Source organism: Peromyscus californicus, unplaced genomic scaffold (assembly GCF_007827085.1).
Source record: "Peromyscus californicus insignis strain IS unplaced genomic scaffold, ASM782708v3 Scaffold_2__1_contigs__length_46816999, whole genome shotgun sequence".
Classification (NCBI taxonomy): Eukaryota; Metazoa; Chordata; class Mammalia; order Rodentia; family Cricetidae; genus Peromyscus; species Peromyscus californicus.
Genome location: NW_026294540.1, coordinates 40,253,674 through 40,279,931, shown reverse-complemented (window position 1 = coordinate 40,279,931; position 26,258 = coordinate 40,253,674). Strand labels below are relative to the sequence as shown.

At 45.6% G+C, this 26,258-nt stretch overlaps 2 protein-coding genes across 6 annotated transcripts in view; one reads left to right on the top strand and one right to left on the bottom strand.

The window, feature by feature from the left end:
- Pan3 (poly(A) specific ribonuclease subunit PAN3) overlaps window positions 1-9,126 on the bottom strand; it is a 126,886-nt gene extending 117,760 nt beyond the window's left edge. For 2 of the 4 annotated variants that reach the window (XM_052754533.1, XM_052754532.1), the window contains exon 1: window positions 8,437-9,126. In XM_052754533.1, coding sequence (XP_052610493.1) covers window positions 8,437-8,872 — 436 coding nt within the window. In that variant the 5' untranslated portion in view covers window positions 8,873-9,126. The remainder of the gene's footprint in view (window positions 1-8,436) is intronic. The other 2 variants (XM_052754531.1, XM_052754534.1) reach the window with 2 other exon arrangements.
- Window positions 9,127-9,392: 266 nt separating this feature from the next.
- The window catches only part of Flt3 (fms related receptor tyrosine kinase 3), a 128,455-nt gene continuing 111,589 nt past the window's right edge, over window positions 9,393-26,258 (top strand). The window contains exon 1 of one of the 2 annotated variants that reach the window (XM_052754529.1): window positions 9,393-10,248. The gene's annotated coding sequence lies outside the window, so the exon portion shown is untranslated. Of the gene's footprint in view, window positions 10,278-26,258 lie in introns of both variants that reach the window. The other variant, XM_052754528.1, reaches the window with a different exon arrangement.

Sequence of the window (26,258 nt, the reverse complement as noted above, 5' to 3'; positions counted from 1 at the left end):
AATGCATAATGCGGGCATGGTGGTACATACCTGTCACCCCAGCACTAGGGAGGTGAAAGCAAGAGGACCCCAGAAGCTCAAAGTCAGCTTTGGCAACCTAACAGTTTGAGGTCAGCTGATAACCTGTCTCCAAAGGGGGTGGGGGGAAGTCCTTCTTTTAGAAGACTATTATCTGCATACCAATCAACTCAACCAATAAGATCAGTACCCTTATCCACACACTGTCACTCAGGTGCTGACCAATACTTTCTAAAGTTGAGAAGGAGAAATTCTAAGATGAAACAGGAAAAAGACTTTGTCTTCTTAAACACATGGATATTTAAAGCCCTGTAGTTCTGAAGGTTTTTAGAGATCATGTGTTGCATACTCCACTCTCCTATTTTACATAAAAAGAATTGTATTTTCATACAGACCAAATGTACAGCCCAAGGCCACAATTGTTTTGAAAGACACAGCATTAAAAACTATAATCTCAGGCCGGGCGGTGGTGGCGCACGCCTTTAATCCCAGCACTGGGAGGCAGAGGCAGGCGGATCTCTGTGAGTTTGAGGCCAGCCTGGGCTACCAAGTGAGTTCCAGGAAAGGCGCAAAGCTACACAGAGAAACCCTGTCTCGAAAAACCAAAAAAAAAAAAAACTATAATCTCAGGATTCTCAACCCAATAGTAATTCCTAATACCAAAAGGAGACACAACACTAGATGTGTACTCATCTGTTAATATGGCAGCTCCTCTCTAAAACGAGTATTTTATCATCTTGCACTTTGGCTCACTGAACTACTTTATAAGACAGACTGGGGGGGGCTGAGGAAATGGCGTAGCCAGTAAAGTGCTTGCCTCACAAGCATGAAAACCTGAGTTCAGGTCCCCAGCACCCACATAAAGAACCAAATGAGGCTACTTACACCTGTAATCCCAGCATCAAAGAGGAGAAAGGTCCAGGTCCACGTAAATAAAAAACCCTACCTCAAAAATAAAGTGGCCCGGGGTTGGGGATTTAGCTCAGTGGTAGAGCGCTTCGGTCCTCAGCTCCGAGAAAAAAAAAAAGACATATTAAAAAAAATAAATAATAAAGTGGCATGCCTTCAATCACAGAACTCAGGAAGCAGAGGCAGACCTGATCTAGAGAGACTATGAAGTGAAACCCTGTCTCGAAAAACCAAAAAAATAAAGAACAATGAGGAAGGTGGTGTGTGTGTGTGTGTGTGTGTGTGTGTGTACACTCACACACGCATGCCTCTGCAGAGAAATCTCTGAACCAATGGGGGGTGGTAGGCATAAACACCAATAAATCAATGTACAAAGACAGGAAATACAGATGTAAAATGAAGGTTAACACTAGTCAAGCCTGGCAGCATACTGCAACGATCCAGCCCTAAGGAGGCTGAGGCAAGATGAACAGCCTGAGCTCCAGTCAAGAGTCTCTGTATCAAAAAACACAAATTAATAAAAATAAAAACAACACAGACTGAACTTTATCATGTGCCAGGCCAGGCCTACTAGCTCCCAAACAAGTCTCCTGACTACTCCAGAAAGAGATGCTACTGCTGCCTGGTGTGTTCTCACTCCGCAGCTCCACCTGCAGCACTAAGCCCCGCTTCATGAGGAGAAACTTAGACACTCCCAGCCAAACTTACAAAGCTAGGAAGGAAGACCTTTGCCTTCACTGTTAACTAAAATCAGTGAGCTGAAAAGAATTATGTTTTGATAAAACAATCAGATCTTCTGGATTTCAAATAAAATCAAGCATATAAAACAAACATTGACATACTTTGGCTACTGAAACTTGAGTACCCTCTAGAGTAAAGCCATCATGAAAATCTAGCTACTTGAAAATGGAATCCCATCATCAATTCATGGCCTTTAATTCCAGCACTTGAGAGGCAGAGGCAGGCGGATCTCTGTGAGTTCAAGGCCAGTTTGGTCTACAAAGCAAGTTCAAGGACAGCCAGGGCTGTTACTCAGAGAAATCCTATCTCGAAAAACAAAACAAAACAAAAAATAATCAATTCATTTGAACACAAACCACATTTAAGCCTTAAAAAAAAATCAACTCTAACAGAAATATGATTATGAAAAAGCAAGTGCCTTTATATTACCTCATAATAATAACCTTAACTGTCAAAACATACTTATTATCCCACTGCCAGGTCAGCAGAACTGGAGTGGAGAGTTTTCCTACACTACAGAAAACAACAACAAATAAAAGCTACTTCCCTGACAAGGGTGAAACATCATGGCAACTTATACTAATAAGCCTTCCTGGCTCACCCTTGCAATGCCTGCAAAGTAATGATAGAATTTTCCCCACTAACTTCCAAGGTTATTTTAATCCTATCTGGAACATTAATGAAATGTTCTGCTAATGTGAAATAGTAAAGCGAGAGTCAAAAACTCAAATGCCCACTTATAAGTCACTGGTTAGGTAGGGAGTGGGGCAAAATGGAGAGTCTTGCCCCATCAAGAAGCCTAAATCCTACATAGTTTAGCACTGCATTTAAAAAATAAAAAATTGTGGGGGCTGGAGAGATGGCTCAGTGGTTAAGAGCACGGACTGCTCTTCCAGAGGACCCAGGTTCAATTCCCAGTACCCACATGGCACCTCACAACTGTCTATAACTCCAAGAGCTGACACCCTCACACAGACATCCATGGCAAAACATCAATGCACTATAGATAAAATTAAAAAAGAGTAAGCTATATTCTTTATATATATATAAAAAAATGTAGTTCTCTCTTAGATCTTCCGGTGTTGTCATTGTTAATTCAGTTAAAATCAACATACACAGATACAAAAAGAAAGGTATTATACCATACATTCTAGCCACCAGAATAGCTGCAATTATGACAGATAATGCCAAACTACAAATATAAAATGACCAAAATTCATAAACTTCTAAAGGGAGAAAGCTAACATGGGTTACTAAAGCTGAATATATGCATACCCTATTGTACCTACCAACTCCCTAGTGAATTGAGCAAGAAACTCTCCAAACACACCTAGAAATCGTTTTAAAATTTGATTTTCATTTTGATGTATGTGTCTATGTGTGTACATGTGTGTACCAGGTGCCAGCACGAAATCCCCTGGAGATGGAGAGTTTCAGGTGGGTGGAAGCTGCAGGACATGGGTGCTGGGAACCCAACCAGTCTTCAGAAGATCAAGTGCCCCTCACACTGCGCATTTCTCCAGTCCACATACATAACTGTTTTTCTTCACAGACAAAAATTCAACAATCTAAGTACCCACTAACAGTAAAATTAGAAAGCAAATGATACATTCATAGAATGTAACATTATTCAGAAAGGAGCTGAAGAGGCTCTCCTTACACAAAAGCAAACAGCTCCTCCGGTTACTGTGTCAAAAACTGGCCAACTTCTGTCCCTGCCAGAGGAAAGCTGAAAGGGAACAGTGAACTAGGCTATCTGGCAGAAGTTTCTACAGGAAATACAAAAGAACTGTATGACTACCTTTAACTGCACACAAGATCTGAAAAGCAGAAAACACAGACAGAAATTGCAATTAAAAGAGAAGCTAAACGAAGATTTAGGAAATGTGCAGCCTCACCTTACGAAAGAATGAAGAGGAACATTTAGAAGTGCAATCCAAGAACGTGGCCAAACAGTAGGCAGTCGGCTAGAGCCAGAGGGCTCTGAGAACTCCACCTTTCAACTCTGCGCAGCTGCACCAGGTAACTGACTGACTCTACTAAGCAACACTGGTCAGAGAAGCTTCCTCTTGCAGTTAATACTGAGACACCTAACTGGTTTAAGTGCTCTAAACAGGATATTATCTGTAACACACACAGGCACACTCACACCGCCCAAGGCTCTTGGAACATTAGGGAAGAGGCAGAAAGAATGTGATGTAAGAGCTGGAGGATGGGGGCGATTCCTGTTGAAACTGTCTTCTACACATGACAGTCGTAGAACTCATGAACTCCTTACCTGCACAAGATGGAACCTGTCAACATTCCAGCATGGATGGGGGAGGAGCAAGAGGCCCCACCCCTAGCCAAGAAGTGATTGGTAGTTAATGGCTACTGGGGGAACAGAAATAATTTTTCTTCAGGGACATAGCCACTGGTAAATTGCCCATGCCCCAGTAACAATCCCACAGCCATGCTCATGCAGGCAACCCCATTTTAACTCAGTGGTTAACTTTTTTTTTTTAATTTAAAAAGACCACAGGGTGGCAGTGGTGCAAACTTTGAGCCCCAGAACTCAGTAGGCAGAGGCAGGTTGATCTCCAAGTTCAAGGACAGCTTAGTCTACAGTGTGAGTTCCAGGACAGCCAGAGTTTCATTAAAAAAAAAAAAAAAAAGTTTAAAATAAAAAAACCTGAAAGTAGGAGGGGGACATGTTGGGAAAAAAGAATCCCAGAGGTAATGGGAAAGAAAGAAGGAATAAGAGAGGGTCTGGGGAGCACATTATAAACATGTATGAAACTGTCAAAATATAAAGAATTAATAGGAAGAAGAATCGGGGGATCAAGAATTCACTGAAAAATGCCAGTTAGGACATTTAAGAGACCTCTGAGATTGCCTCTCCCTGGACTGACCAAGAGCTCTGAGAAAGCAAAATTGTCTAGGTGGCAAGGGCCAGATTGCCCTTTCAGGCTGGCTGCCAAATCACCTCAGGTTCTCTGCTCCCAGCAGCTACTGCTCCAGAAGTCCAGGAAGCATAAGCCACAGCCAAGGAAACAGATACAGGATGTATACCACTGACTGTCACACGGTGTAAGATCTAAGGGGCTGTGACAAACTCACAACTACATTTCAGAGGGTGTCCTGGAGAGCCTGGGGGTCTGACAGGAGAGTTAGAGCCACACACTCACAGTCCCTACTGAGACAATTCCCAAGTAGTACTAGCCCGTCACCACAGAACTGTAAGGTCACCAGTGTCCAAGTCAAAATGGAAAAATCCAAGGTAAGAAATTTTAAAAATGGGGGGGGGGGGTGTCAGAGGGATAGGGCCACCTGAGACCCTGGGGTCCAACTCCCAGCCCAGGATGAGAAGAATATGCTTAAATTTTCCACTAGATTGTGGGTGTGCTTGGGACACACAACCCCTTTCCGGAATGAGAACATTTACCCTATACCTACCTGTTCCACCACTAAATTCTGCAAACACGTTACTTAATTTCAGACTTGGGGATGGAGAGGAAGGTGCCCATCTCCCCCATATCTGGTTTAGATGTGGTATGGACTTTGCACTTTTAAACTGATAGTGGAAGGAGTGAACAGTCTTGTGACTACTGAGATGAAGGAATGAATTGGGCATTGTTGAGGACAGTGTGTTTGAGAGTTCGGGGCCAAATGCTTCCATTTGAATGACCCCAGAAGTCCATGTATTAGACATTAAATCCCCAATGCAACAGAGATGGAAAGGAACGCCTAGTAAGAGGTGATTCTGCCCAGCAGTGGTGGTGCACACCTTTGATCCCAGCACTCAGAGGCAGAGGCAGGTGCATCTCTATGAGTTTGAAGTCAGCCTGATCTACAGAGAGAGTTAGTTCCAGGACAGTCAGGGATACACAGAGAAACCCTGTCTTGGAAAACAAAACAAAACAGAGGTGATTCTATCACAGGGAGTTCTCTCCCCTGGACAGACTGATGTTGAGGAGACTGGACTAGTTAGCTTAAGATCAGACCTATAACAAAAGCAGCCTGGGCACTCTCTGGCTCTCTTACACTAATTACACTAGCATTCTTGTTCTTTCTGCTGAGCACATGAAGGCCTCCTCCATACAGCCAGTACCTTGATGTTGGACTTCTCAACCTCCAAAACAAATACATTTCCTTTCCTTTTGGCTTCCTGTAGCCCAAAAAGCCTACAATGCCTATGTGACACAGGATGATGACCTCTAAATTCTGATCCTCCTGCCTCCACCTACCAAGTGCTGGGATTCCAGAGTTGCAGTTCTTCTTTTTTTTTTTTTACTATGTCTTTATTTATTGAGGTTTAGTGGGAATGCAGTAAATGTAGAGATCAGAAGACTTGCAGGAGTTGGTTCTTTCTCTTTGAGCCATCTTGCCAGACTCTGAAATCCCTTTGTAAATTGTTTAATCTATGTTTTTCTATTATAGCAACACGCAACAATTCAATTTAAACAGGTACTTCAATTAAAAGCCTAAAAGCATATGCACACGAACATAGCACTCCATGGAGGCCAGACAAAATTGTGATGGGAGAGCATGGAGTCTAACAGGTGGCAGTCCTGTTATGACCTCTTGCTGACAAGACACTGACATTAAAAGATTCACTTGAAGAATGTCCTAATACCAGTCAGCAACTAACAGAATTCAGATGTTTTGTAATGGCAATATTTAGAATTTGTTGCCTATTTTAATTTCCTTGAACCCTTAATTATTAGTGGCTGAAGGCTATCTTAAGAGTTTGAGAAACAGATTGGACAACTAATAAAGTGTCCAAATTCAGAAAAGCCATTAGGTTCAAGCCTACCAAGGAAGAGGACAGTGGCCAATCATGTTAAAGAAATGTCACAGGGCCAGACATAGTGACAACTGATGGGGAGGGGGCCCAGTCTATGAAGGGAGGTGCCACCCTAGGCAAAGAGCCACTAAGTAGGTAGCCTTCCTCCTTGGGCTGTTTCAGTCCCGCCCCCAGGCTCATACTGGAGCCTGGCTTCCCTCAGCAATGGACTCTAACATGTAATAAACCTCCCTCCTCCCCAAGTTGCTTTTGCTTATGGTGTTTTAACACAGCAACAGAAAGCAAACCAGGACAGATACTGTTCTTTTTCATTTCCTTACCAATCAAACGTTATCCTTAAATTAACTGGAGCCACAACTTCATTTCCTAAAATTTACCTTGAAGAAAACTTTCACTGGGCATGATGGCACACCTGTAATTCCAGCTCACGAGGCTGAGGCAGCAGGATCTCCAGTTCAGACCAGCCTGGGCTACCGAGGGAAGCCCCGTCTGAAAAAAACAAACAGGGAAGAGGAGGAAGGGACACACACAACGCGAGCTGGTTGAGTCACAGTAATTAAGGTGCCCGCTGCCAAGCCTGACCACCCGAGTTCCAGCTCCAGGACCCACGTAGGAGGAGAAAAAAGACTCTCTCAAACTTTCCTCTGAACTCTATGCTATCTATGGTGGGCACACACTCACATACAGAGAAACAGATAAATGTAATTTTTAAAAAGTTAACGGCTACATCCCAGCAATAAAGTAGCTATTCTTTACAAAACATCTAAATTCATTAGCACTTAAGTTTCGGTAAACAGAGACAAGCCCATCATTCAAAAAGAAACAAGCTTTTAAAAATAAATCATCCCAGTAAGTGCTAAACCATTGTATCAGGTTGTTCAGTGTTAAAGACAGATTGTTCCGAAGTCCAAGTTAACCTTTTATCGCGTTACTGTAAGATCTAAAACGAGGGGAAATCGGGGTACCTACTTTAATACTCAAGGGCAACATTCTGCAAATCATTTACTGTTATAGCGAACTCCACTCAACTAAAAAGCTATACATACACAGCCCTAAATGACTCTCACGAAATCTTAGGAAGTGCGAGACGCTCTTGAGGCACAATGCTCAGAGTTCACTCAATACGTTACGGGAAAGACAAGATCCCGGCAGACACCCAGCTCACTTACTCTAGCTTTCCAGAAAACTACCAGAGTCCAAGTCCTCGGAAATTCCTAATCGAAGCTCTCTATAAAACTTGTGCACACTTAAAAGAAGGTAGGAAGGAAGGAAGGAGGGAAGGAGGGAGGGAGGGAGGGAGGGAGGGAGGGAGGGAGGAAGGAAGCTAGGAAGCTCTGTACTCCACTCAGCCTCTTCGACATCCTTAGAAAGCATTTCCAGCCGGGAAAACCTTGCTCCAAAGGCTTTCTACAAAACTTTCCAGCAAAGCTAACGTGCCTTAAGCCCGCCCCTGCCCTCCCCTCCCGCCTCCTACCCACAAACACACCCACCGGTGAACCTCAACTTTAGGCAGACTGCACTCCACACGGGCACGCACCAACACCAGTGTGCTCGCAAACCCGGCCCCTTTCCACACATACACACCCGGAAACGGACACCCCTTTCCTCACACTCCGCAGCCCATCCCCCCCCATCACCGCTCCTCCCCGCACCCACTCCCAGAGCCGGCCCCCCACCTCCACCCCTCCCCCGTACACCACACTTCCATCCATCCACCCACGCTCCCGGGCAACCCGCCTCCCCTAGCTCCCGGGCTCGCCTAGGGCGGCGGAGAGAGGAAGCAGGAAGAAGGAAGCAGGGCTGCGCAGGGCCTAGGCCTCTCGGGCCGCCCGGAGGTGAGGGGAAGCGGGCGGCCTCGGGCCTCCTCCTCCTCCTCCTCCTCCTCCTCCTCCTCCTCCTCCTCCTCCTCCCCGCGCTCGGCCGGCCCGCCCGCCCGTACCGTACCGTACGGTACCGTACCGCCCCGCCCGGGCCTCACTCACTCGCCAGCCGCGGTCCATCAAGTCCGCCGCCCGCCGCCGCCGCCGCCGCCGCTCCCGGGACGCCCAGCTCCGGCTTCTTGGGCCCCGCCACGGGCGGCCCCGCTCCCCCGCCCGGGAGCGCTCCGGGAGGAAAGGCGGCCCCGGACGCGGCCGCCAGCGCCAGCGGGACGCTGTTGCTATGGAGGCCGAGCCCCGGGACCGGCGCGCCGGAGGCCGGGTCCTCGTGCAGGAACTGACACTCCTCCCCGTAGAAGCACGTCTTGTCCTTGGCGTAGTAGCGGCAGTACTTGAGCTTCACGCCCGCGGCCGGCCCGCCGGGGACGCCCCCGACGCCCGACGAGGCCGCGACCGCGACCGCCACGGCCGCCGCCAGCGAGGACGACGACGGGGAGGCGGCGGCGGCCGAGGGGGGCGGGAGGCCGCCGCCACTGTTCATGGCCACGCCGCAGCCGCGTCCCCCGCCGCCGCCACCATAGACGAGGGCGGGAAGGGAGCCGCCGCTGCCGCCGCCGCCGCCGCCGCCGGAGCCGGAGCCGGATGGAAGCCGGCCGGGCGGGTTGGGCCCGCTGAGGGAGCCGGAGCCGCCCGGGCAGGGGGAGGGGCGGGCGGCGAGTGGGGATTCTCCCTCTCCGCTGTCCTTAAAGGGGCCGCGCGGGACGCGGCGCGGAGCGCGCGGCCGGGGCTGTCGGGGGGGGGGGGGGGGGAACGGACCCTGGAGCGGCGGCGGCCGGCAGCTGCAGAGGGGGGAAGGCACGGCGGAGGGAGCCGGTTTGTTTTAAAAAAAAAAAAAAAAAAAACTCTGCCCCCGCTCGTCGTCTTGCGCTCTGCTGCCTCCCGAGTTGTTTATTCCATTTTCCTCTTCCTGAGCCGGCCGCCGCCGCCGCCGCCGCCGCCGCCTCTGCGCGTGCGCGCGCGCGGGCGGGCGCGGGGGCTTGTGGGTAGAGGCCTGGCCCCGGCGGCAGGCGTGGCCACCCCTCCCGCCCCCCGGGGGCATCCGCGCGAGCCGCCCGCAGGCGGTTAGGCCGGCCCGGAGCCCCCTTCGGGCTCTTCCGCCCGTCGCGGGTCGGGTGCTGCGAGTTTCACGAGGCAGGGTGCCCCCCCTTGAGGGTCTGCTCCCGGAGCCCCGTGGTGGTTAGCTGGGAAGTGCAAGGACAAAGTTGACAAGCCCGTGCCTGGTCCTTGCAAGGGGGGGACGCGGCCCCGGCCTCGCTCCCCGGAGAGGACGGGAGTCTTCGTCCCTCCTGCCACGTTTCCTCGCCCTCTTCCCTTTTCCCCACCTCCCCGGGGTCCTTTTTTATCCTCCCCTCCCTCGGAGGTGATGGAACTACTGGCCAGATAGCCTTCGCTTCTGGGCTCTTTGTCAAAAAATGGAGCCAGAACCGTCGATGTCAACAAACCCCCGCTAAGAGCACCACCTGTTTCCTCAGCTTGGACGGCCCTCCTTGATTTTTTTTTTTGTGAAAAACAAGATGCCACCTGGGACAGTGCCGCCTAGGCAGCGCGGGGAGACCCATTTCCAAACGTGCTAGAATGCTTCCCTACTCTGCGTACGTTCGAAATTCACTTTTTGAGGTTTTTAGCCCTCCCCATTACCTTTTTTTTTTTAAGGGGAGAGGCTTTAAGACATTTTGAAGAACAGCAATGAAGTGAAAATTGATTTTAACGTTTTAGATTTTTTTCTCTGCAAGATTTTCTCAAAAGACAAATCCCTGTTATGAAGAGGATGGGTGTGGGCGGTATTTAAGGAGTTGTGGCAACCTGACGAAGTCACCGAAGAATGGATATAAACAAAAGTACCACACTGCAGAAAGGGTGAGATGCATGCTGTAGATGCCAAGCTGGTAAGCCTAGTGATGTTGCCTAGCTAAGTCCTAAGCTGAAATCTTTCCGTGTGAAAGCAGTTTTCAGTCATTTAAATATTCAACAAGTATTTGTTGATGTTCATTACATGTACCAGGAACTGGAAAGGAGCTGGGGACTCAAAAGTGGACAAGATGCAGTCATAACTGAATTCAGATGGCTTGTTCATCCTCTGGCTAGTGAGGCGAAAGATACAGGCAGGTGTAAATTAGAGTCTCTAACGCTAACCACACCGAATCAGCTGTTAGGACTTAAAGATGTTGGAATACCTAGAACTGATAGAACAGCAGGAGTTGAAAGCATCCTTGAATTCAGATCTGCATTGGAAATCTGGTTGCCTCGCTGTGCCTCCTTTGTACTGATGCATATAAATGTCTGTGTTTGGGAAGTTTAGCAATTCCCTTTTATTGCTACTGGGTGTGTAGAAAAAGACCATTCCAGACAAATCAAACAGCTTGTGAAAGAGGCCTTGGGGTGAAACAGGTTAGGTTGTTGGGAGATTAGTGATAGCAGACAGCTGAGCAGAGTCCGCAGAAGTCCTTTTCAGGCCATGTTAAGGGATTGGACTTTTTCTTGAGGGAAATTAGAAATTATCACAGAATACTAAGTAGCAACATTAAACATTTCCTTTTAGAGAAGAAAAGATCCCCATAAGAACCCTGAAAAGCAAGAAAAGAAAGACAGGTTGTCCCTGAGCAGAGTGAGGCCTAAAATTGCCCAAAGTTCAATAATTCCAAGACTTACCTAGAGACAAACCTTGTGCTGTTTGTGTTGTGTGTATTACTGTTGCTAAATAAACTTGTATGTCTTTTAATGAATTGACAGGGAAGGTGGTGTTTAAGGGAGACAACAGGGGTTGGATGAATTCATGCCACACTCAACATAACTGTTCAAACTAACCTTAATGAGAATCTGCCGTGTATTATATACCAAGCAAGACCTGTGCTAGACTCTCACATACAACAAATGTAAGACTAGGCCTCTGGATGGTTCAGTCAGGAAAAGTCTTGCCTTGCAAGTTTGAAGAACTGAGTTCAATTCCCTAGAACCCAGTAAAAATGCTGGGTGTGGTATGTGTGCTCATAATACCAATGCTGGGAAGGCAGAGAGAGAACCCCTTGTGCTAGCTGGCCAGCCAATCTAGCTTAATTAGAGCTCCAGTCCAGTGAGGGAGAAAGCCTTTTAAAGGAGGTGGACGCCTTTCCGAGGATGGCACCTGAGTTTGTCCTCTGACCTCCATATGTGCCCTGTACACACATGCACATACATAAACATGCACATATATTCATAAAGAAGCATATAGATACAAAAAATTAAATGTATGACATTGAGCCTCAGGGGCTGGAGAGATGGCTCAGCAGTTAAGAGCAGAGGACCCAGGTTCAATTCCCAGCACCCACATGGCAGCTCACAACTCTAACTCCAGTTTCAGGGGATCTGACACCTTTGCACAGACACACATGAAGGCAAAACATGACGACTGCACATGAAAAAATAATTTTTTGTTTGTTTGTTTTGTTTTTCGAGACAGGGTTTCTCTGTGTAGCTTTGCGCCTTTCCTGGAACTCACTTGGTAGTCCAGGCTGGCCTCGAACTCACAGAGATCCGCCTGGCTCTGCCTCCCGAGTGCTGGGATTAAAGGCGTGCGCCACCACCGCCCGGCTGAAAAAATAATTTTTAAAAAAGTTGAGCCTCAGAAGTTAGCATGGAGTCATTAGAGAATGCCAATGATAAATTCAGTTATCCCTCAGTACCACATTTGAAAAATTAGAATAAATCCTTCTGAACAAATTAGAGAAAAGTGGACTAAGATACTCATTCAGCAGCTTCAGCCGTCTCAGATTAGTCGTAATGAAATGTGGACATAATGAGCCCTGAAAGTACTTTGATGCAAAGGGTGTCATTGGATTGGTGCATGTCCAAATAGTCTTCAGCTCTCTCCTTTGGACTCTAACTTTTCTTTAAAAACTTACTGATGCCCTAAGAAATACCTAGTTGACCGATATTCCCCAAAATGAGTGGGAAGAGGTAACATAGTAAGTGACAGATTAGGATTGGTAAAGGTTCACTAATTGAAAGTCTATATGGTATCATCAAAACAGATATTTGGCTTTGAATCAGGATTAAGTTGGAGGAAAGGGGGTATTTTTGACATAGCACTGATGACATACTCCCCCACTCCCCAGAAGTAAATTGACTGATTTCCTTAGCTTGTAAAATGAGCAGTTTGAGATATTACTGTTCTTGGGGCTGGAGAGATGGCTCAGTGGTTAAGATCACTGGCTGCTCTTCCAGAGGTCTTGAGTTCAATTCCCAGCAACCACATGGTGACTCACAACCATCTGATGCCCTCTTCTGACCTGCAAGCATATATGTAGGCAGAACACTGTACATATAATAAATCTTTAAAAAAAAAGAAATATTACTGTTCTTGACAGATAAACCCCAAGAACGTACCTCTCCTCGGTTTTGTATTCTAGTGTACTCATTGCAGTATTACTCAAGAAATCCAACAAAGTTACAAGTAACCTAAACTGTAAACACAAGGAGTAGCCAAATCACTAGTGGAGTGCACACTTAGACTATTAAGCAGCCATAAAAATCATAGCCAGGCCGGGCAGTGGTGGTGCACGCCTTTAATCCCAGCACTCGGGAGGCAGAGCCAGGCGGATCTCTGTGAGTTCGAGGCCAGCCTGGACTATCAAATGAGTCCCAGGAAAGGCGCAAAGCTACACAGAGAAACCCTGTCTCGAAAAACCAAAAAAAAAAAAAAAAAAATCATAGCCAGGAAAACTTACATTTATGATATTCTGTGGATATGAAACATGATGCAAAACTGTATATGCTTTATAATTACTGCTTTTAAAAGTAATAAGATAAGGATTAGAGTAATTGTCTCCAAACATTAGCTATAGTTTTAGTAAGGAGAAAACCAAGTATATAGAGTTTGCCTATTTTTCTTTTGTTTTCCTTTGTGTGGTAAGCATATATTCTATAAGTGAAAAATAAGCATTAATTTGTTGTAATTTTTTTTTTGGAGGGTCTTGCTTTGTAGCTCTGGCCTGGAACTCATCTTGTAAACCAGGCTGGCCTCAACCCTCAGAGACCCACCTGCCTCTGCCTCTGGAGTGCTAGGACTGAAGGTGTACACAACCACTCCCCATCAAGATTTGTTCAGCTTAATTAGCCTTTTAATTCTGAGAAGTAGGTATGTGGTATTCATTTAATTATTCTCTATTCTAGGTTTCAAATAAATTATTGAAAGCAATTAGACACTTGTTGGCCATTTCTTATCTTCACATTTTCACTATACTATATCTCAAAGTATATTTCATCAAAAACTGGTTCAACAGTATTAATTTGTCAAAAACAAAAACAAACAAAACAAAACAAAACAAACTGTGCTAGTGTCGGAAAGTTTAGAGAAACGGAGTCTTTTTCGGAACCCTGACTGTTGACATTACTGTTACCACTAAAGTAGGATGATTACCAAACTTGCCAGGTAGTCAACAGCACACTTGCTGTCAGTTCGTGAAGTTAGTGCTGCCAGACTCCGCTTCCAGAAACACTGCCCTCACCAGCCTCTGGTGGCCACAGTGGAGTGGATTTAAAACGTTCACATTCTGCAGTGCCCCCCAACTTCTGCTTTGCCTGCTACCAAAAGCTTTCACAGAAGGCAGATCTAAAGCTTCCCCCAGAACATTTCCTCAGGAACCTGGTTACTCCCTCTGCCATCCATCCCTTCCTGTGAACTTTCTGTGATCAGAACAATTCAGAAAACTGGAGCATTGCTGGGAAGGGGGAAAGACTGGCCTGGTGTGGAGGACAGCTTGGTACCCTACACAAAATGGGATCTGTAGAATACCCATCCCCCGGTACCACTTCGGGCACCTACCCCACAAAGCACTTTGGGAAGAGTTGATAATAGTGTCCGAGTTTGCTTTCTAATGCAAGAGGAAGCAGCGTAGAGAAGGAAGTTATTGCACTTACAAGTTACAGTCCATGTTAGTTAGGGAAGTCAGGGCAGGAATTGAAGCTGATGCCTCGGAGGAACACTGCTCACTGACTTCCCCTCACTGCCTCAGCCTGCTTTCCTAGCCACCCAAGACCACCTGCCCAGGAGTGGCACTCACATCAATCACTACTACTAAACACCCCACAGCACAACCTGATGCATTAGACCTGCGTGGCTTTTGGAGTACTGAGAAACAAAAGAACCTCTGGGAGGAAGTGGCAGAAACAAGTCTTCATTGGCAGAATTACTCCTACCACCAGGTGGTGCAGGGGAGATCTTACTTCTGACATCTTTGTATTTTCTTTATCTCCTTTAGCTCTATTTCTATGATCACTTGGACAGTTACTGTGACGGTGCCTCACGTTTCATAGCTTCCTCCCAGTAGTCCTGTGAAACAGTTTAATGAAGATGTTTTGTATGTAACCTTGGGAATCTCTGAGTTTGAAGGATCTGTGAGTTTCTATTACTTGGTACAAAGTAACTGTCATAGTTAGGGTTTCTATTGCTGCGAAGAGACACCAAGGCCACAGTAACTCTTAGGAAGGAAAACATTGAATTGGGGCTGGCTTACAGTTCAGAAGTGTAGTCCAGCCGGGCGGTGGTGGCGCACACCTTTAATCCCAGCAGCACTCGGGAGGCAGAGCCAGGCGGATCTCTGTGAGTTCGAGGCCAGCCTGGGTTACCAAGTGAGTTCCAGGAAAAGGCGCAAAGCTACACAGAGAAACCCTGTCTCGAAAAACCAAAAAAAAAAAAAAAAAAGAAAAAGTGTAGTCCATAATTGTCATGGAGGAAGCATGTCTGTATGCAGCAGACATGGTGCTGGAGAGGTAGCTGAGGTCTATATCTGCATCAGCAAGCAACAAGAAAAGTAACACTGGACCTGACTTGAGCATCTGAAACCTAAGCCCACCCGCTCCGACAAGGCCACACCTCCTATTAGTGCAATCCCTAGGAGCCTATGGGAGCCTTTTCATTCAAACCACTACCAGGTCTCAAAACTCCATCCTTAGCTCTTTTTCTGATGAGGCAGTCAAGTTCTTGGGATTTGGGGCTTTTCAGCTTGGGTTTTTTGTTTGTTTTGTGTTTGGTTTTGTTTGTTTAGTGTGTGTTTGGCTGTGCACATGCCGTAGTACTCGTACTCTTGTGGAGGTCAGAGAACAACTTCTGAGAGTCAGTTCTCTCCCTCCACCTTGTTTTCGGGCAGTTTTGCTTCTGCTGCTGTGATGCAAACACAGGCATTAGGTCAGCTCTCCCATCTCTCCACAGGAGTGTGTGATTTACACCTGCTTGCCTCTGCATCTAGTGTTTTCCACAGGTTCCTTGGATCAAACCCAGGTCCCAGCTTGCACAGTGTCCTAGTTAAGGTTACTGTTGATATAATGAAAATGACAAAAAATGACCATAACCAAAAGCAAGTTGGGAAGGAAAAAGTTTTGTGTGGCTTACACTTCCATATCAAAGGAAGTCAGGACAGGAGATCACACAGGGCTGAGCTGGGAGCAGATCCAGATACCATGGAGTGCTGCTTGCTGGCTTCCTTAGCCCGCTTTTTTATAGGACCCTAGACCTCCAGCCCAACCATGGCCCCATCCACAATGGGCTGAGCCCTCCCACATCAATCACTGATTTAAAAAACACCCTCCGGGCTTGCTTGCAGCCCCATCTTATGGAGGCATTTTCCCACAGAGGCTCCTTCTCCATGAATTCTGGCTTGTGTCAAGGTGGCAAAACCAGCTAGCACACAGCAAGCACCTGAATCCACCGAACCATCTCCCCAGTTCGCATTTTATTCACCGCTCTGTTTAGTTCACCCTAAGATTAAACACATCCCTGCACACTTGAAATAGGTCAGAGCTATGTTTCTTTCCCTTGTATTCTTAGTTCATTTGTCACTCAAACAGATGTAGCATGCTTCTTTAATTTACTGGATTATTAGCAACCATCAATCTTGTTTTAAGATTTTTTTGCAAAATCTTCCTGTTTGCAGCAATTACACTACCATATTGAAAGGGTTTTTTTTGGGGGGGTAGGATATTTTTATTAACATACTGTACAAGTTTTGGTATGGCAGTTTTATTACCTTCTATTATCACACTGCACTGATCCCAGTCCTCTTTCCAGTTACCTCCCCCACTTCCACTTTGATGTCCTTTTTGCTGTTGTTTTGTTTGGTGACCCAATGGGTTTCATTAGGAGCTTGCATGAGGATTGTTGGCAGGAGCTTGGACACCATTTCAGTGGCTACCCCACTAAAGAAAACATCACTGCCTCTGCTATCTCAATCCTCAGGGATGGGTGGAGCTCCGTGAGCACCTCTGTCTACCATGGCTGGGCGTTGACAGGCCTAATCTTATTTGTGATCTCAGCTGCAATGGGTTCAAGAACGAAACAGCTTAGGCATACCTAGAAGTCAGCATTCCACACCACTCCCTCAGGTACACACCCCTCTCTCTCTCTCTCTCTCTCTCTCTCTCTCTCTCTCTCTCTCTCTCTCTCTCTCTTTTTCTCTCTCTCTCTCTCTCTCTCTCTCTCTCACACACACACACACACACACACACACACACATACACACACACACACACACACACACACACACACACACACACACACACACACGTTCTGTCTCTTCTGCAGTATTCCCTAAGCCTTGGAGAGGGTGATAAAGATATCCCATTCATGGTTAATCATTTGAGAATCACTTGTTCGCAGCACTTACCCAATTGTAAGCTTCTGCAGTTACTATTGCCCACCGCACAGAGCAGCTTTTCTGACCAAAGCTGACATAGCACTAGTCGGTGGGCACAAACATAATTGTTTAGAGGGCAATTTGATGGGCATGTCATGTCCATTTGACAACACAGCCAGAGCTTCTGCACTGGGGCCTAGGACTTCCCCAGCTATGGGCTTTTAACCAGCTTACAGTGTCAGACAGGAACCCCTCTTGTGGAGCAGGCCTCCAACCCAATGATGAGAAAACAGTTGGTTACCCCCGTAACAGACTTGCCCTGCTGCCCCAGTGGGCACATCTCTTGTTGGGCTGCAGCGTTTGCACCCAGACTTCACAGCTGAGCGAGACTTGCTGACAGGTCTCTCCCAGCAGCCTGCATAGCCCCTCCCTGCACTACAAGGGCACGCAGAGGTGAAGCATCCAGCTCAGTTCCATTGTGACTTCTCTGTGTCTAGCAAAAAGGGCGTATGGTGTCTCCAGCAACCTTGTAGCTCCAGCGGACACTCAGCAGCAGCGGCACCTGCCTGTGTTGCTGTGGAGGTTTCCCTGACAAACAAGGTAGTCAGCCCCTGTGAAAGTATATGTAGGTTTTTAAAAGTTATTTCTAACTGTATGTGTGTCGGTCTGCACAGCTGTCTGCCTAGGCCAGGGGCATCAGATCCCTGAGAACTGGAGTTACTGGGGATGGTGAACTACCAGATGTGGGTGGGCACCAGGAAATGAATCCAGGTCCTCTGTGAGAACACTGTGTGCAGCCTGGCGGTGGTGGCGCACGCCTTTAGTCACAGCATTCGGGAGGCAGAGCCAGGTGGATCTCTGTGAGTTCAAGGCCAGCCTGGTCTACAGAGCGAGATCCAGGACAGGCACCAAAACAACACAGAGAAACCCTGTCTCAAAAAAAAAAAACAAAAACAAAAGCAAAAAAAGAAAACCACTGTGTGCTCTTTACCCTGAGCATCTCCTGAACCCCACATACACTGTTTTTAATTACAATGGACTTGGACCAGAAAATAATGTCAACAATCAAGCTTTAAAAGAAAACGGGGGCTGGAGAGATGGCTCAGAGGTTAAGATCTGTGGTTGCTCTTCAGAGGTCCTGAGTTCAATTCCCAGCACCCACACGGTGGCTCACAACCATCTAAAATGAGATCTGTTGCCCTCTTCTGGCCTGCAGGCATACATGCAGACAGAACACTATATACGTAATAAATAAATAAATCTTGAAAAAGGAAAACAAAATCTGGAGAGATGATCCAACAGTTAAGAGCACTAGCTGCTCTTCCAGAGGACCCAGGTTCAATTCTCAGCACCCACATGGCAGCTCACAGCTCTCTGTAAGCCTAGTTCCAGGGATCCAAGACCTTCTTTTGGCCTCAGAGGACACTGTGCACACACAGTACAGGTACACAAACATATGCAGGCAAAACACTCATACACACAGATAAAAAAATACATCATTATACTAATGAATGAGTAAGAGTAGAGCTGGAGGTGGGCAGTGGTGGCACACGCCTTTAGTCCCACCACTCGGGAGGCAGAGCCAGGCGGATCTCTGTGAGTTGGAGGCCAGCCTGGGCTACAGAGTGAGTTCCAGGAAAGGCACCAAAGCTACACAGAGAAACCCTGTCTCAAAAATCAAAAACACACACACACAAAAAGAATAAAGCTGGAAATTAAACAGTGGCAGAAACCCTACCCAGCATGTTCAAAGTGTCCTGTTAGATTCCCAGCAGCAAAATAATAATCTGTAGAGTGCAGCCCTGGGGAGACAGAGGCAGGTGAAGCTCTGTGAGTTTGAGGCCAGCCAGGTCTATACATTGAATTCCAGGCCAGCCAGTGCTACATGGTGAGACACTTTCAAAAACAAAACCAAACAAAACCAAATTCTCTTTTGGACACACCCCAAGAGGCTAAGAAAAAAATAAATAAAATTAGAAAGTGTTAAGTAAATAATTAAAGTACATTAAATTAAAATATGTAAATAATTAAAATAACATATCTTATGAAATACAGTTAAAAACAATAGGAAAAAATAACTTTAAATGTATAGATTAGGAATGAGGCTGAAAATTACTAAGCAATGACATAAAGGAAGAAAAATGAAACTCAAAGATGGTAGAAGGTAATACACAGAATCAATAGTCAATAAACATTGAGCCAGTAGAACTGATTGATTGACGAAAACGAAATGAATGAATCATGAGTCAGGAATGGTGGTTCCAGGCTGAAATCCAGCACTTAGGAGTTTGATGAAAAGAGAGCTCGAGTTTGAGGTCAGCCTGGGCTACCCAGGGAGTTTCTAGTCTAGCCCAAGCTATACAACAAAAGTCTGCTTCAACAAATTGTTTATATATGAGTGCAACAATAAATGAATCTAAACACAATGAAAGCTGAATTATTCCAGGAATGTAAGTGTGATTTGACAGCTGAAAATCAATATCATCCATCACATTAACATCATGAGAGAAAAATCCCAATAGTTTCAGAAAAACCACTTCATAAAATTGAATTTCCTGCCGGGCAGTGGTGGCGCACGCCTTTAATCCCAGCACTCAGGAGGCCAGTTAGTCTACAGAGCGAGATCCAGGAAAGGCACAAAACTACACGGAAAGAAACCCTGTCTCGAGAAAAAAAATTGAATTCCCATGTTTGCTTGTTTAATTAGTAAACTAGGGACTGGAAGGATGGCTCAGCGGTTAGTATTGCTGCTGGTCTTGTAGAGGATCTGCATTAAGTTTCCCAGCACCCATGTCAGGCAGCTCACAACCGCCTGGAACCAACTTCAGGCAATCTGACAGGCTCTCCTGGCTTCCTGGGCACCTGCACACATAGCATATTCCCACGCAGTGACACACATGTATATGTAGATAAAAATGAATCTTTTTAAATCAATAAACTAGAAGTGAAATCATATTTAACATAGTAAGTTCTTTTTTTTGTTTTTTTGTTTTTTCGAGACAGGGTTTCCCTGTGTAGCTTTGCGCCTTTCCTGGAACTCACTTGGTAGCCCAGGCTGGCCTCGAACTCACAGAGATCCGCCTGCCTCTGCCTCCCGAGTGCTGGGATTAAAGGCGTGCGCCACCACCGCCCAGCTTTAACATAGTAAGTTATATCACACACTTCTAGGACAAGGTGTATGTGCCACTGAAGTGTTGAAAACCTTTCATCTGAAATCAGGACATGGGAATTGCCTGCAACATTGTACTGGAAGTCCTGATCAGAATAAAAAAGGAGAGTTGAAAGGACGAAAAAACAAAAGATCTGCAAATGAATGAGGAGGCCTGCTGGTGCATACCTGTAATTCCAGCTACTCCAGAGGCTAAAGCAAGAGGGTCACAAGTTCAAGGCCGTCCTCAGCAACTTAAAAAGATTCAAAGTTTAAGTATTTGTGCATGTAAAAATGTACACATTAGTCCTAGAAAACACTGTTCGTTATAGGCCAGTAGTGGAGGAAATGCTGGATCCGGTTCATCAGAGGAGCAGAACTCGTAAAATGAATACATATTACAAGAGGATTTCTCAGACTTGCATACCTGATTTGTTCTGGGTAGTTCGACAATGGCTGCCTTCACACTATTGAGGCCGAGAGCCTGTAGCTGCTCAATCCAGAGAACAGGTGCTAAAGGCCTGGAGGATTCCTGGAAAGCAGCTGATCTTCAGCCTGTGTTGGAAGACTGAAGAAGCTGTGTTCTGATATCAGCAAAAAAAGGGCAGCGGCATCTGCCCAGTGACCGAACTGGAGAGCGTGACCAGAAGACAACCGGAAGGCAAGCAGAAAAAATGCAAAGGCTTTCCCCCAGGGAGCCCCTTTGATCTGGTGCCTACCAGAAGCCACTGACATATTTAGAATGGGTCGTCCAACTTCAATTCACCTGATCAAGTCAGTCCCTTATAGGTGTGCCTAATGGTTTCTCTCTTAGCTGATTGTAGACCCAGTTAAGTGGGATGACCAACATTAACCATCCCAAATACTAATGCTTGTGAAGTATAAAATGGATAAACAATTGTGTAATACATTCATCTGCAGAATACTATATGCCAGTAATTATTGCTATATGAGCAACATAGATGAATCTCATGAACACGATGTTAAGAGAAAGAAACCAGAGCAAAGAGTCCATGTTGCAATATGCCATTGACATACGAATGGAGATGGGCAACCCCAGTCCATGGTATTAGCAGTTAGGATGGTGGCTGCGTTTAGAAGGGAGAGGAGAACGTTTGGAAGGGAATGTGCAGAAGTGGGATATTAACAGTGTGTTCTTAAAAGTGTGCCTGATTTGTGATTATTCACTGACCAGTACATACCTGCATGGTTCATTTTACTGTATATGACATACCACACTACAAAACCCTCCAAAAAGTAAACAACAAAAAAAAGTAATAACAGAATGGGAATAACAGAAAGGAAAGTCTTCCATGACATTAAAAGGTTTCTGTGCCGTATGTGGTGATGTGTGCCTTCAATCCCACACTCCAGAGACCGAGGAAGGAGAGAAGAGTGAGAGGGAAAGACGGGAAGAGGGGAGAGGAAAGGACGGAAGAGAGAGACAAAAAAGAAGAAATACGAAAAAAGTTACCGGCTTTATTCTAAGTGGTTAGCAGTGTCATGTTGTGAAGGCCTAGACTTGACTTTACAGGCTCCATCTTAGGGAAAGGGCCACCATCTCAGACCACCTGCTGTACTCGGTTCTCAGGAATGTGCCATGACAACTTGAACAGATACAGGGCAGTATCCTCCTGCAGACACTCTGTCTGCGGTTCATGGCTCTTGGAGATTTCTTGATAATCCTGCTGAGCAGTCCAGATAATCCTGTTCAGCAGGTTGTGGTTCCCCACCTATGGTTTCAAATGTGGTTTCGCGCCCAAAGTCTAGACCAACAGTTTCAAAAATTCACCTTGCCCCGTATCCCTTCTACCCAATCCCAAACATGTAATTCCCGGCTTGTGGTTTTTCCCTATAAAAACTCTCTACACCTGGGCTCATGGCCGCCGCCACATTTCCTTCCATCTGCCATGCAGTGGCCCAGGTTGAACCTGAATAAAAGGACCCTTATGTGCTTGCATAGGAAACCGGCTCCTTGGTGGTCTCTGGGGGTTTTGAGAAATGGGTACAACAATATATCCTACTTTGCTTTCTGTTGATGTTATAAACACCACTATCAAAGAAGAATTTGGGGAGGAAAGGATTATTTTATGTTCCGCTTCCAGGTCACAATCCATCACTGAGAGAAGTCAGGGCAGAAGCCATGGAGGAAAACTGCTTACACATTGCTCTCTAGCCTCTACTCATCTTTCTTATATAGTTCAGGAAGCCCTGCTTAGGGATGGAACCGCCCAAAGTGAGCTAAACTGGCCCACATCAATTAGCAATCAAGAAAATGTTCCCACAGGCCAGTAATCAAGGCGGTCCCCCAGTTGAGACTTGCTCAGATAACTCTGGGCTGTGTTGACTGGACAGCAGGAGATAACTAGATCCTGTGTTCACTTTGTGGTGGAGCCAATCTCTAGATCTGCTTTCACCTTGAAAAACTGAAACTGTGTTTATTAAACAAGAATCCACTTAGCAGGACCGGTTTCCCCTTCTCAGGGCTGCTCAAGATTGCAGTGTATGCAGATACACATGTCCTTTGGATGTCTCCTTCAGGGCATGTTTGGCTTGCTCCCACCTTTTGGCTGTTACGAATAGTGCTGCTGTGAATGTGTGTATGAGCATGTCTCTCTGAGACATGGCTTTCTGTTCTTGGCAAACTTCTGGATCACATTATTATGGCAGTATATGGTAGAAGTTGCCATACTTCTTCCTACAGCTCTGGCACCTGGGTTCCAGTATCGCCACACCCTCTCCCATACAGTGCTTTCTGGTGTTTTGATAGAAGCCATCCTAACAGGTGGGATTTCAAGGTAAAGGTTTTTGTTTTTTTTGGTTTTTCCTTTCTTTCTTTCTTTCTTTCTTTCTTTCTTTCTTTCTTTCTTTCTTTCTTTCTTTCTTTCTTTTTATGGTTTTTCAAGACAGGGTTTCTCTGTGTAGCTTTGCACCTTTGCTGGAACTCACTTTGTAGACTAGACTGGCCTCGAACTCACAGAGATCCGCCTGCCTCTGCCTCCCAAGTGCTGGCGTTAAAGGCGTGTGCCACCAACGCCCGGCTTTTTTTGTTTGTTTGTTTTTCAAGACAGGGTTTCTCTGTAGTTTTGGTGCCTGACCTGGATCTCTGTAGACCAGGCTGGCCTCGAACTCATAGAGATCCACCTGGCTCTGCCTCCTGAGTGCTGGGATTAAAGGTATGCGCCACCAACGCCCAGCTGGGTGAAAGTATTTTTAAAGAAATTTGTTTGCAATGCTATGAAAGTGAATACAAAAATCTCAAAGGAGATTCTTAGCAAAACTTAAAAGCCCAAAAGTGTCATAAGCGGCCAACGACCCAGTCAAACCAACAGCAACAGAATGAGAGCATTCATTTGAGTTGTAGCTTTAAAAATGTTTGCCTGACAAATGGATAGAACTAGAAAGTATCATCCGGAGTGAGGTAACCCCTGACTCAGAAGAACAATCATGGTATGTACTCACTCATAAGTGGATACTAGATATAAAGCAAAGGACAGTCAGACTGCAACCCACAGATCCAGGGAGACTACCTAGCAGGGGGGACCCTAGGATGACTATGGCTTATAATAAGTTTTGGTTTTATCCAATCACTGGGCAAGCTTTAGTGAAACATTTCACTATTAGGATAAGAATTTTGTACTGTAAAAAATTAAATAAATAACACACCAATAAACAAACAAACAAATAAATAAAAATGTTTGCCTGAACCATGTAACGACATCTGTTGTGACCTGAATTTTATTTGAAGACAAGGTCTCACATTGTAGTATAGGCTGGTCTCAAATTCACTGTCTTGAATTCATGGCTATCCTCCTGTCTCAACATGAGTGCTGGCATAGACATGAGCCACCATGCCCCACTATGAACTGAAACTTTTTTTTCTTGAGACAGTCTTGCGTATCCCAGGCTAGCCTCTTATTTGCTTTGTAGTTGAGGATGACCTTGTGCTGTGGAATAATCCTCTTGTACACTGAAAAGATTTGTCACTTGAATTGGTTTAATAAAACACTGATTGGCCAGTAGCCAGGCAGGAAGTATGGGTGGGGTGACCAAACTAAGACTGCTGGGAAGAGGAAGAATGGAGTCAGGAGTGCAGAGGGAGCAGGAGATGAACAGGCCATGCTAATAAATGTACTGCCATGTGACAGAGCATAAATAAGGAATATGGGTTAACTTAAAATGTAAGAGCTTGTTACTAATAAGCCTGAGCTATAAGCTGAGCATTTATAATTTATATTAAGCCTCCAAGTCAATTATTGGGAAGTGGTTTCAGGGTATTTGGGAACAGGTGGGAGGGAGAGAAATGTCTGTCTACAACCTTGTACTTCTGATCCTCCTGCCCCCCCCCACCCCCCGCCTCTGGAATGCTGGAAATATAGGCATGTACCATCATGTCCAATTTTATATGCTGCTGTAGATCAAATGCAAAGTCTCATGCATGTTAGGCAAGCACTCTGCCAACTGAAGTATATCACCAACCCCAGCAGTTCTGTTTTGTTGAAAGGGAGAAGTCATAGTGTTAGGGTCTGCAAGAAGTCCTACAAAAGACCATCCACATATGCAATCAACAAGAGCATTTAGTGCTTGAGAGTTAGAGTTCCAACATGATGGGGCTGCACATCTGACACAAAGGCAAAATGGTGACCTCAAGAGACGCTCACAGGCGCCTTTTATACATAGCTAAGGGGAGTTGTAGGGACAGTTAGGTCATCTCAGATATGATTGGTTAAACAAGCAGCAGTTACATTAATACATCTCTGTTTGTTTGTTTGTTTGGTTTTGGTTTTTTGAGACAGGGTTTCTCTATGTAGCTTTGGTGCCTGTCCTGAATCTTGCTCTGTAGCTGGCCTTGAACACACAGAGATCCACCTGCCTCTGCCTCCCAAGTGCTGGGATTAAAGGCATGTGCCACCACCACCCGGCCATTAATACATCTCTGATTGGCTAAGGTTAGCAGGAGCTGGCTAGGGTTACAGTTTTCCCATCTTTGGTCGAGTTCCAAAGGTGGGTAGAGGACTTGTCCCTCTATGGTCATTGCCTTGAGATACTGTAGGGATGGCCCAAGCTATCTTGGTACATGCTATCTCCCCCATTCCTGCCGTCAGGGGCTTTGAAGATTGTCCATTGTTCCTGGTTCTTTCAGAAACAGCTTGCTCAGTCTCAAGAAACTGAAACTGAGGCCTGATCTCTGACAGAAGACTGAGTAGCCTGTTAGGGCGTCCGTTCTGCTCTCTCTATAGTAGCCATTCTGAATAGGTGAAATGGAATATTTCATTTCTGAGGCAGGTTTTACCGTGTATCCCTGGCTGTCCTGGAACTCATTCTGTGGACCAGGCTGGCCTTAAACTCTCAGAGATCTGCCTGCCTCTGTCTCCTGAGCTCTGGGATTAAAGGTGTGTGCCACCACTGCCTGGCATGAAATGGAATCTTAACTTGATTTGATTTGCATTTTCCTAATGGATAGAAATGTTGAGCATTTTTACATTTATTTATTTGTCATTTGAACTTTAATTTTTTTTATTTTAAGATTGTGTGTGTGTGGTACATGAGTCCAGAAGAAGGGCATCAGATGCCCTGGAGCCAGAGTTATAGGCAGTTGTAAACCACCCAGTGTGGGTGCTGTGAACCAAACTCAGATCCCTTGGATGAGCAGGAAGTACTCATAACTGCTGAGCTATCTCTCTAGACGCACCATTTCTACCTCTTTGGAGAGAGTCTGTTCAGATCATTTGCCCACTTATTTACTGGACTATTTAATTTTTGATAACTTTTTAAATCTTTGGTATATGTTGAATTAATCATTTTTTTCAGATAAATAACTGACAATAGTTTCCCCCTATTAGGATTTCTCTTCATTTTAATGTTTCCTTTTCTGTGGAGGAACTTCTTAAATTTAGTTCTATTTATAAATTCTCACTTTTATTTCTTGAGCTATTGGAATTCTATTAATAAGAATGCTGCTTAGACCTATAGCTTAATGAGTTTCCTCTTTTGTTCTAGTACTTTCAAATTTTAAGATTTTTGTTGTTGTTTGTTTTTCAAGGCAGGATTTCTCGGCCAGGTGGTGGTGGCGCACGCCTTTAATCTCAGCACTTGGGAGGCAGAGCCAGACG